Source organism: Nomascus leucogenys, chromosome 22a, assembly GCF_006542625.1.
Source record: "Nomascus leucogenys isolate Asia chromosome 22a, Asia_NLE_v1, whole genome shotgun sequence".
Classification (NCBI taxonomy): domain Eukaryota; kingdom Metazoa; phylum Chordata; class Mammalia; order Primates; family Hylobatidae; genus Nomascus; species Nomascus leucogenys.
Window position 1 is genome coordinate 76,735,780 of NC_044402.1, and position 12,438 is coordinate 76,748,217.

Here is a 12,438-nt window from a genome sequence, read left to right on the forward strand (position 1 = left end):
CATTGCCTTTGCATCCTCATAGCTTAGCTCTAACATATGAGTGAGAATATGTGATGTTTGGTTTTCCATTCCTGAGTTACTTCACTTTGAATAATAGTCTCCAATTCCATCCAGGTCACTGCAAATGCCATTATTTTTTTCCTTTTTATGGCTGAGTAGTATTCCATGTGTGTATGTGTGTGGTTATGTGTGTGTGTGTATGTATTTATATATATCATATTTTATTTATCTACTCATTGATTGATGGACATTTGTCTGGTTCCATCTTTTTGCAATTGCAAATTGTGCTGCTATAAACCTGTGTGTGCAAGTATCTTTTTCATATAATGATTTCTTTTTCTTTTGTTAGATACCTAGTAGTGGGATTGCTGGATCAAGCAATAGATCTGCTTTTAGTTCTTTAAGGAATCTCCACACTGTTTTCCATAGTGGTTGTACTAGTTTACATTCCCACCCACAGTGTAAAAGTGTTCCCTTTTCACTGCATCCCCACCAACATCTATTATTTTTTGATTATGGCCATTCTTGCAGGAGTGAGGTGGTATTGCATTGTGGTTTTGATTTGCATTTCCCTGATAACTAGTGATGTTGAGCATTTTTCCATATGCTTGTTGGCCATTTGTGTATCTTCTTTTGAGAATTGTCTATTCATGTTTTTAGCCCACTTTTTGATGGGATACTTTTTTCTTGCAGTTTTGAGTTCTTTGTTCTTTGTAGATTCTGGATATTAGATCTTTGTTGGATGTACAGATTGTGAAGATTTTCTTCCACTCTGAGTTATCTGTTAACTCTGCTGATTATTTATTTTGCTGTTATCGGGGGAACCTGCCCCCGATAGTCAGTAGGTTCTTTTCTGTTTTCCCTAAGTGTCAACTGGTGTGAGAAATAAAGGGAAAGAGGACAAAATAGAGAAATTTTAAAGCTGGGTGTCCGGGGGACACATCACATGTCGGCAGGTTCCGTGATGCCCCCCGAGCCATAAAACCAGCAAGTTTTTATTAGTGATTTTCAAAAGGGGAGGGAGTACGAATAGGGTGTGGGTCACAGAGATCACGTGCTTCACAAGGTAATAGAATATCACAAGGCAAATGGAGGCAGGGTGAGATCACAGGACCACAGGACTGGGGTGAAATTAAAATTGCTAATGAAGTTTCAGGCATGCATTGTCATTGATAATATCTTATCAGGAGACAGAGTTTGAGAGCAGACAACTGGTCTGACCAAAATTTATTAGGTGGGAATTTTCTCATCCTAATAAGCCTGGGAGTGCTACAGGAGACTGGGGCTTATTTCATCCCTACAGCTGTGACCGTAAAAGACAGCCACCCCTGAAGCAGCCATTTCAGAGGCCTACCCTCAGGTTCTCTTTCTTAGGGATGTTCCTTGCTGAGAAAAATAATTCAGCAATATTTCTCCCATTTGCTTTTGAAAGAAGAGAAATATGGCTCTGTCCCGCCCAGCTCACTGGCAGTCAGAGTTTAAGGTTCTCTCTTGTTCCCTGAACATTGCTGTTACCCTGTTCTTTTTTCAAGGTGCCCAGATTTCATATTGTTCAAACACACATGCTCTACAAACAATTGTGCAGTTAACACAATCATCACAGGGTCCTGAGGTGACATACATCCTCCTCAGCTTACGAAGATGATAGGATTAAGAGATTAAAGTAAAGACAGGCATAGGAAATCACAAAGGTATTGATTGAGGAAGTGCTAAGTGTCCATGAAATCGTCACAATTTATGTTCAGAGATTGCAGTAAAGACAGGCGTAAGAAATTATAAAAGTATTAATTTGAGGAACTAATAAATGTCCATGAAATCTTCACAATCCACATTCTTCTGCCATGGCTTCAGCCGGTCCCTCCATTCGGGATCCTTGACTTCCTGCAACATCTGTGCAGAAGCTTTTTGGTTTAATTAAGTCCCATCTATTTATCTTTGTTTTTGTTGTATTTACTTTTGGGTTCTTGACTTTGGGGACTTGGGGGAAAGGCTGGGGGGTGGAGAGGGATAAAAGACTACACATTGGGTACAGTGTACATTGCTCAGGTGATGGGTGCACCAAAATCTCAGAATGACCACTAAGGAACTTCCTCATGTAACCAAACACCACCTGTTCCCCAAAAATCTATTGAAATAAAAAAATTTTAAAAATGAACCAATCAAAAATAACTGCAACAACTTTTCAAGACATAGACAACACAATAAGATAGATAAATTTAAAAAATTAAGTATTGAACATCATACCACCTTTTCTGCATCTTCTCCAGAATGCACAAACCTGGGTGAGAACTCATACATAGGCTATATAGTGATGAGTTATCCCTAAATATTTTACATTTTTGATGCTATTATAGATAGGTGGTGTTACAAGTTTCAATTTCCATTTGTTTGTTTCTAGGATATAGAAATATAACTTTTATATATTGCTCTCGTATCCTGCCTTCTTGGTAAACTTACTTATTCTAGTATTACTAGACCAGTTATAGTATAATTATAGCTTTTTTGTAGATTCAAATTTTCTACCTACATGATAATGTCTGCAAACAAAAAATTTTACTTGTTTCTTTTCAATTTGACTGATTTTGTTTATTTATTTTTCCCCTAGAACCTCTAGTACAACATCAACAGAACTGGCGAGAGAGTACATCCTTGCCTTGTTACTAATCTTATGGGGGAAACATTCACCCTTTCTACTTTTGTAATATAGACATTTAATGCTGTAAGTAATTTTCTGTAAGTACAGCTTTAGCAATATCCCACAATTTTTCATATATTGTGTTTCAGTTTGGTATATTGTGTTTCAGGTATATTTCATTAAGTTCAAAATACTTTCTAATTTCACTTTTGATTTCTTCTTTGAACCCCATGTTATTCGGGAGTGTGTTATTTAGTTTCCAAATATTTGGAGATTTCTCTCTCTTTTTTATTTTTTTTGTTGAGTTGCTTTGATTTCCTCGTATATTCTGGATATCAGTCTCTTGTTGGATGAACAGTTTGCAAATTTTTTTTTTCCAATCTACAGGTTGTCTCTTCATTCTCTTGATTGTTTCTTTTGCTGAAGGGAAAGTAAACTGATTGTTACTGATTTGTAATTTAATTTCATTGTCAAAGAATAGTCTTAGCATAACATGAATAGTTTTACATTTGAGACTTTTTTTGTGGCCCAGAATATGGTCAGTCTTATTAAATGTTCCATGTGCAATAGAAAAGAAAGTTTATTTTGCTGTTGTTGCATGGAATATTCTATCAATATCAATTAGTGAAAGTGTTGGATGGTATCAAGTTGGTTGATAATGTAGCTGATTTTTCTGCCTACATGTTCTGTCAAATATTGACACAGGGATATTAAAATGTCTGACTATACTGGTGGGTTTGTCTGTTTCTTGTTGCTGTTCTATCAGTTTTTGCTTCATGTATTTTGAAGCTCTCATATTAGGAGCATAGATATTTAGGATTGTTCTTTCCTCTTGATTAGCTGACCTCTTTGTCATTATGAAAAGACATTTTTTTCCATAAAAGTCTTTGTTCTGAAATGGACTTTAATAGCATAAATCCTCTAGCTTTCTTTGAATTAGTAGTAGTATGATATATCTTTGTCCATTCTTTTACGTGTAACCTATTTGCATCTTTATATTTCATAGTGAGTTTCTTAGAAACAGCGAGTAGTTGAGTCTTTATATGCAATCTGACAATGTCTGCCTTTTAATTGGAGTGTTTAGACCATTTACACCTAATGTGATTATTGATATAATGAAATTTGAATATACTTTCTTGCTATGTTTTCTGTTTGCCCCATCTGTTTCTGTTTCCTTTTCTGTTTTTCTGCCTGCTTTTTTTTAAAAATGTTTATTTTTTATCTTAACATTTCTTTTGGTTCACTACCTATAACTCTTCATTTTGTTATTTAGTGATTGTTTTAGGACAGGCTTGTCTAACCCATTGTCTGTGGGCCTCATATGGCCCAGGATGGCTTTGAATGTGGCCCAACATAAATTTGTAAACTTTCTTAAAACATTATGATTTTTTTTTTGCAACTTTTTTTGTTGCTGTTTAGCTCATTAGCTATAGTTAGTGTATTTTATGTGTGGCCCATGACAATTCTTTTTCCAATGTGGCACAGGAAAGCCAAAAGATTGCACACCCCTGTTTTAGGGTTTCTAGTATATATCTATAACTTATAATGGCCTACCGTCAAGTGATATTATACCATTTCACATATAAGAAGTTTACAGAAGTATATTTTTATTTCTCTCCTTTCAGGTTTTGTGCTATTATTTTACTCCTACTTATGTTATATCCTCCACAATACATTGCTATTTTTGTTTAAATGGTCAATTATTTTGTAAAGATATCCTTTGTTTCTTTGTATAGATACATATTTCCATCTGATAAAATTTTTCTTCGCTCAGAAGGACTTTCTTAATCATTTTTTTGTAGTATGGATTTACCGGTGAGGAATACTTTTGTATATTTGAAAAGGTATTTCACTTTCACTTTTGAAAGATATTTAAGTATCAAATTCTAGGTTGACAGTTTTTTTTCCTCTTTCAGCAGTTTAAGCCATCTGCTCTACTGCCTTTTCTCTTCCATTATTTCTGATGAGAAAACATCATCCTTATCTTGGTTTCTCTGTATGTAACAGTTTTTCCTCTCTAGATGGTTTTACAATTTTTTCTGTATCCCTGGATTTGAGCAATATGATTGTGATGTAGTTTAGTGAATTTTTTCTCATGTGATTAGGGTTTGTTGATCTTGGACTTCTGGATTTACACTATTCACTAATTTTGGAATAATTTCAGCCAGTATTTCTCTAAGCATTTTCTTCTGATCTCCTCTCCCCTCCTTCAGAGACTCACATTATACATGTATTAAACCATTTGGAATTGCCTCACAGTTCATTGATAATGTATTGTTGTTGTTACTGTTTTCCTCCTCCTCCTTCTAGTCCTTTTTCCCTTTTGTGTTTTAGTTTGGATAATTTCTATTGCCGTGTCACTAAGTTCACCTTTTTTTCTGCAGTGTCTCATCTGTCATTAACCTCATTTTGTATATTCTTCATCTCAGACATTATAGTTTTGTATCTAGAAATTTTTCGAGAACTTTTGTGTCTCTAACATGTTCTTTCCTCTCACGTTTTAAACATTTGGATATAGTTATAACAACAGTTTTATTGTCCTTGTATGCTTATTCTAACATTTGTGTTGGTTCTGGATTGGTTTCTGTTGATTGATTTTTCTCCTTATTACAAGTTTTCCCTGCTTATTTGTATGCCTGATAATTTTTTATTTTATGCCAGATATTGTGATTTGTTTTTCTTCTTGTGGGGGCTGTATATTTTTCTATTCCTACAAATATTATTTAACTTTGTGTTGAAATGCAGTTAACTTTCTAGAAAACATTTTAACCCTTTTGGGTCTTTTAAAATATGTTAGGAGCAGAACAATATTTAGTCTACAGCTAATTATTTTCTCTTTTGAGACAAGACCGTTTTAAACACAGATGCTCTTTGATGTAGTTATTGGCATGTAACCCTGCCCTAAATTGAGGAATATAGCGAATGAGTATCACTTTCATACCATCCTAAAGTTGAAAAATCTTAAATTGAACCATAGTAAAATGGGGACCTTCTATATTCTATTTAACACCTTGTGAATTAAGAAATTTCTCAATCTCACTGGTGCAAACAAGTACCATTCTTGCCCTTGTGTGATCTCTCAGTATTGCTCCCTTTAATCCTTTTAGGTGTCCTTTTCCTGGCCTCAGGTAGTTTTCTCATATTCATGCACTGATAGTCCTGATTCCCAGGGGGCACCAACTGCCGATCTATGGAGTTCATCCTCACTACTCTGCCCTGCAAACTCTAGCTGCCTTTGTCTCCCTGGACTTTCCCCTCTACTTATTCAACTTAGAGGGAGTCTACCAGGCCCTACTTGGGTTCCCTTCCCCTATGCCCTGTCCTGGTGTGATGTTAGTTAACTTTTTGTGTCAATTTGACTGGGTTAAGGGATACTACATAGCTGATAAGACATTATTTCTGGGTGTGTCTGTGACAGCATGACCAGAAGATATTAGTATTGGATTCAGTAACAAAGAAGATCCACCCTCACCCATGTAGGTGGGCATCATCCAACCTACCTAGGGCCTGGATAGAACAAAAAGGTAGGGACAAGGTAATTAAGTCTCCCTTCTGGAGCTGATGCATCTGTTTTCTCCTGCCCTTAGACATCAGAGTTCCAGGTTCTCAGGCCTTTGGACTGGGGCACTTAACTAGTCCCTATCCAAAACTATCCAAACTAATATGCAAAAAGGAAAGAAAGACTAGAAGAAAGGGAGGAGAACACCACCACCAACAACAAATCTTCAGTGTCGACGAACTGTGAGACAATGTCAACCCTCTAGGCCTTCAGACTCAGGCTGAGTTGCAATACTGACTTTCCTGGTTATCTAGTTTGCAGGTAGCATATCGTGGGACTTTTCAGCCTCCATTTCTTGAAACCATTGTTCCATGTATTTTGTCCAGATTTTTAGGTATTTCAGGTGGGCTAGAATCAAATAGTAATGGAATACTAATATCTAGTCACCTGAAATACCTAAAAATACCCAGTCCCTATGACTCCATCTTAGCTGAAACTGAAATTCCAATAACATTTTAAGTTTCCAAGATTTCTATTTATTTTCTGTTTCATATGTACAGGACACCCAGGAATCTCTGAAGATATTATTTAAATTTATTTTTGGTTGTATAATTGACTCTTTTTTTTTGATGATAATTTGTTGAGTTTGGGGTCTTTCTCTTATGGGCTTGTTTTTCTTTACATGTTGGACAGTTCTTAGTTGTCTGCTTGTGTTTCTTTGCATTTGAGAATTAGTCTACATTTCTCTGGGGATACTAGTTACATTACTTACTCTGCTTCTTCTCATTGTCTATGATGAGCATCTAAATAGAGTTTGGTGGCAGTTTGTCTTCTGGGTGTGATGTTCCTCATCGTTCTTGAGGTTAGTTGTTACTTGGGCACTCCCCACAGCATCCTGACAGCAAATACTTCCATTGGCCCCTTGCTCCTAAGCAAAAGCTGGGGATTGAGGAAGTGTCCCATCAGCCCGGCTGCTCTGAATTAATTTTCACCTGAATGCCTGGGATCCCCTCATGTACTTCGTATAAGATGCCACTGACTTCTGGAGTTGGACTCTATTGCCATTTTTTTTTTTTTTTGAGACGGAGTCTTGCTCTCTTGCCCAGGCTGGAGTGCAGTGGCATGATCTCGGCTCACTGCAAACTCCACCTCCCAGGTTCACGCCATTCTCCTGCCTCAGCCTCCTGAGTAGCTGGGGCTACAGGTGCCCACCACCACGCCCGGCTAATTTTTTGTATTTTTAGTGGAGACAGGGTTTCACTATGTTAGCCAGGATGGTCTCGACCTCCTGACCTCGTAATCCACCCGCCTCGGCCTCCCAAAGTGCTGGGCTGGGATTACAGGCATGAGTCACCGCACCCAGCCTCTATTGCCATTTTTATGAAAAGTTTCTGCTACTACTTGGTTTCCTCCAAGCTTATTTCTATGTAGATCTGTGTGCTTTTTTAAAATCGAGAGTTTGTCACAATTTCTGCCCCTCTGTTAACACTTTTTTTTGTTTGTTTTCCATTGTTACTATGGACATAATTCTTTCAAAAATGTTTATCTTTTCTGACATGGGTGTAAGGAGATGTAGACACATGTTCAATTATATAAGGTTTCATTATATGATGATACACTCTAACTCATTAACCAGCCATTATTAATAAAATAGGTGGTGTATAGTGTGTATAAGGTATAATGAACATTCTTGAACATATATTTTTAAATAATTATGTAAATGTTAATGTGTAAAGCTCTAAAACATAGTTTGATTTGTTTACATTCCATTTAAACACCAAAGATATATAATATTCACTTTATTCTCACATTCATACTGATGAGAGTGTATTGGAGGAAAAAGTATTATTGATTTCATTTTGAAAAATAGTGTTTTTTTTCCCCCTGACTCCTACCTTCACTCCCCATTAGTGAAGAATAGTCAAAGACAATACCTTAAAAAAACAAACAACAACAAAAAAACAAACCAACCAAACCTTCGAATGTACTAAGTAATTTGAAAACTTTACCAAATATGTCAAATTACTAAGATATTAACTTAGTTGATGGATTAATTTATACCGAATATTTAGAGCAATGTCCTAAGTTCGGTGTAATATCCTAAGTACATTATTCAGTACGTTTCTGGTTTTCACACCCAAATATTTAATATGTGAAATTTAAATGATTATTGAGTAGAAATGTGTGGGTTCCAGAGGCGAGAGCATACTTATATCTCTCTGCTCCCAAATAGCATGTGTAGTTTGTTAATGTTGAACACGTTATTTTATTTTGGTTTAATCATACGTTCAAAGAAAATACCATTCACAGTTGTTTCTGGAGGATTAGCTCCTTGTTGTTTTCTCATTACCTACAGTTTAAAACGAAACAAAAGTAGTTTTAAAAATAATGTGTTAAAAAAAAGCCCTCAATATAAGTTAAACCAGACAACTCATTTTATAGTGATTTTTTTCTTTAATTCAAAAATGTTGACCTACCAAGTTTAATGTAATACACTTTCATCAGTGCAATGTTTCACTCCTATAAAATTAGAGATAATTAAAAATAAGACATTGAGGTTTTTTTTAAACTTTTTGTTATACACATTTAGTTTGAACTCCTTGTCCTAATTACTTGTTTCTGTTGAACAAGTAAGTAATGTACTTAAGGATGCTATTGGGATCTTGTACAAAAAACACTATAGAGAATAGAGAATCTGAAAGGCAAGATGGAAATGTCATCTAGAAAAAACATGTGAGAGAATCTTTTTATTGACCACACATGTAATCTCAAAGTGAAAGTTAACGAGATTTAGGCAATTAATGCATTTTCTTAATGTATAGGGTTTTAAATGGAAAAAATTACTCTGTCTAGATGTTTATCATGATAAATAGTTGATGTTTTCAGTAGACTGGAAAGTAAGTTAACAACCTATGATATATTCCAGAATAAAAGGCCATCATTGTGTAAACACTAACGCATATTCATATAATGTAAATCCACTGAATCATTCATTGGCAGTCATTTGACATGATGTTAATAGTTTTTTCTAACTGAGTATGTTTCCATTATTTGTTCCCTTGGAGAATTTAGAAGTGCTGAATTTTCACTGGACAGCATAGGAAGCATTATTTTAGCAAGTTCTTCAATACCCATGTAGTCATTATTTCTCAGTATCATATTCTTATTTCATCACTAGAATAATACTCTTGACAGTTAAGTTCTAATCAGGTTTCATGTTTACATTCTCCAAAGTGCTTATTTTCATTCATTCAATAAACACCACTTATTTTCCAGGGACTGTGCCAGGTAAGTACTCTGCATAGTTCACTGCCCCGTATCTGCAGGAGCCTACTTGTTGAGCATATGGTAAGTGCTTGACAAATAGTTATTGAGTGAACTTAGGTCATGGAAAAATCCCCAAATATTGTGAAATTAAACAACACACTTCAAAGTAGTCCAGGGTCAGAGACAAAAATCACAAAATAAATTAGAAAGTGTTTTGAATTTAGAAGTAATGAAAATACAATACAGTTGACCCTTGAACAGCATGGGGTTGTTCAGTGTCTAGTCAAAAATCTATGTATAACTTTGTACTCCCCTAAAACTTAACTACTAATAGGCTGCTGTTGACTAGAAGCCTTACCAATAGTGTAAACAGTAGATTAACATGTATCCTGCATGTTATATGTATTACATACTGTATTCTTACAGTAAAGTAAGAGAAAAGAAAATGGTATTAAAATCATAAGAAAAAATATGTTTACTATTCATTATGAGGAAGTGGATCATCATAATGATCTTCATCCTTGTCTTCATGTTGAGTAGGCTGAGGAGGAAGGAAATGAGGGGTTTGTTTTGGTGTCTCAGGGGTGGCAGAGGCAGAAGAAAATCCATACGTAACTGGGCCTGTGATGTTCAAACCCATGTTGTTCGAGGGTCAACTGTATATCCAAATTTGTGGGATTCAACTAAAGCAAAACCTACAGAGAAAATTACAGTGTTAAATGCTTATATGTTAGAAAATAACAGTCTATAGTCAATGATCTCAGCTTCTACTTTTATAATCTGGAAAAAGAGCAATTAAACTACTATGAAGGAAATAATAAAAAAGTGGAAATCAATAAAATGGGAAATGGATAAGCAAGAGAGAAAATAAGTAAAACCCCAAATGGCATAGAAAAGAGGGACACAATAGATAAAATTAATAAAACTCTAGATAATTCCAAGGTAGAGGATGGTGGGAGATAAATAGGCTTTTAGGTAGATGGTTATGGAACAACATCATTGTGGAAAAAATAAACTTTAACTCTTAGCTGAATACAAAAATTAAAATGTATTATAGATCTAAATGCAAAAGTTAAAACTCTAAAGCTTCTAAAAGAAAACATTGGGGCCAGGCACAGTGGCTCATGCCTGTAATCCCAGTACTTTGGGAGGCTGAGGCGGGTGGATCACCTGAGGTCGGGAGTTTGAGACCAGCCTGACCAACATGCAGAAACCCCATCTCTACTAAAAATACAACATTAGCCGGGAGTGGTTATGCATGCCTGTAATCCCAGCTACTCAGGAGGCTGAGGCAGGAGAATTGTTTGAACCTGGGAGGCAGAGGTTGCGGTGAGTCGAGATTGTGCCATTGCACTCCAGCCTGGGCAACAAGAGCAAAACTCCATCTCAAAAAAAAAAATATTGGGAAGAAACTTTTTATGACCTTGGAGTAGGAAAAGGTTTTCTATGTAGGATACAGAAGTATTTATGAAAAACTTCGAAAATTGGACTTAATCAAAATTTAAAACCTTTGCTCTTCCAAAGATAATAAATTAAAAAAGGCTTACCATAGCGGAAAAGTTTTGCAGTAATATAGCTGATAAAGGTCTTGTATCCAGAACAACAAAGAACTCAGAAATTAATAAAAAGCCAACTAAAAATACAAGGTTAAAAGATGAGCAAAAGACTAAGGCATTTTACAAAAAAAATGCATGAATGACCAATAAATGCATGAAAAAAAAGCTTAATGATATTAGTCATCAGGGAAATGTAAATTAAATCACAATGAAATGTCATCACACACCTATTGAAATGACTAAAATTGAAGAGTTTGATAATATGTGTTGAGAAGGACATGAAACAATTGAAATTCTCATTCACTGCTAGTGGGAGTGTAAATTGGTGCAAGCACTTTAGGAAACTGGCTGTTTCTTAAAAATATATTTACTATATGATTCAGTAATTCTACAGCTAAGTACCCCAGAGGAATGAAGCCATGTCCATGCAAAGATTAATGCCTGGGTGTTCACAGTAGCTTAATTCATAGTATCCCACAATTAGAAAAAAGTCCAAAAGTCCATTTACAGGTGAATAGATAAATTATGGTACCTTTAAACAATAGGACACTACTCAATAAAAAAAAGTAACAAAAAACTGTTACTTGCGACAATCTGGGTGAATCCCTAAACCATTATATATGCTGCAGGTAAGAGGGCAGACATGAAAGTACATACTCTGTGCATATATAAATTTTACAATACACAAAGTTAATCTATAATGACAGCAGATCAAGGGTTATCTGAGGTCAGATTTTTGTTGTTGGTTTTCTTTTTGTATTGAATGTATAAGGCACTGGGGGGGGTAATGGAAGAATTCTATATATTGGTTTTGATGTTTATAAGATGTACACATTTGTCAAAACTCACCAAACTGCATTTTATTGTATGTAATTATACCACAATAAAGTTGATTTAAAGAAATGAATTGGGTGATACTTTGTTCCCTGAAATTTATATAAGATAAACATTGCAAGCCAAGTTATTTTTTTACTTTTTTGGTTTTTTTGGTTGTTATTGTTTAGTACCTCTCCATTCAGCCAGGGATCACAAACTCAGTTCAGAAGCCAGATATGTAATGAATAGAATGAGACCAATTAGGTATTAGACAAAAGGCATAGCAGGGGCTGTGCCAAAGTGGATAATGCATCCCTGTACCTTAAGGCATTAAAGTAAAAGAATTAAAACAACTTGCTTGCCAAACCAAAATGTCTGTAGGCAATATTCAACTGGTTGACCATCATTATGCATCCATTGACTTGTGACTTAAAATATATACCACCATTTAAAGCAGTTTCTCAATGAGGAGGCAAGGAATATCTTGGGAAGCTTTTTCAAATAACACGCAGTCCCTTTACCATCTGCCTAATTGAGGACCACTGGTATACTATGTTGGCATCTAGAGCTAAATAATAATGATCAAGTTGATGGCACCATGTGGCTTTAGTTACTGGCCATTGCTAACAGTTTTCATTTTGCCAGCAGAGAATGTTAATTTTGCT

General features: G+C 35.4%; 1 protein-coding gene across 1 annotated transcript in view; it reads left to right on the top strand.

The window, feature by feature from the left end:
- The window catches only part of MTX2 (metaxin 2), an 87,126-nt gene extending 84,357 nt beyond the window's left edge, over positions 1–2,769 (top strand). The window contains exon 12 of the mRNA XM_030802599.1: positions 2,606–2,769. Within this exon, the coding sequence (XP_030658459.1) occupies positions 2,606–2,614 (9 nt within the window). The 3' untranslated portion in view covers positions 2,615–2,769. The remainder of the gene's footprint in view (positions 1–2,605) is intronic.
- Positions 2,770–12,438: the final 9,669 nt, after the last annotated feature.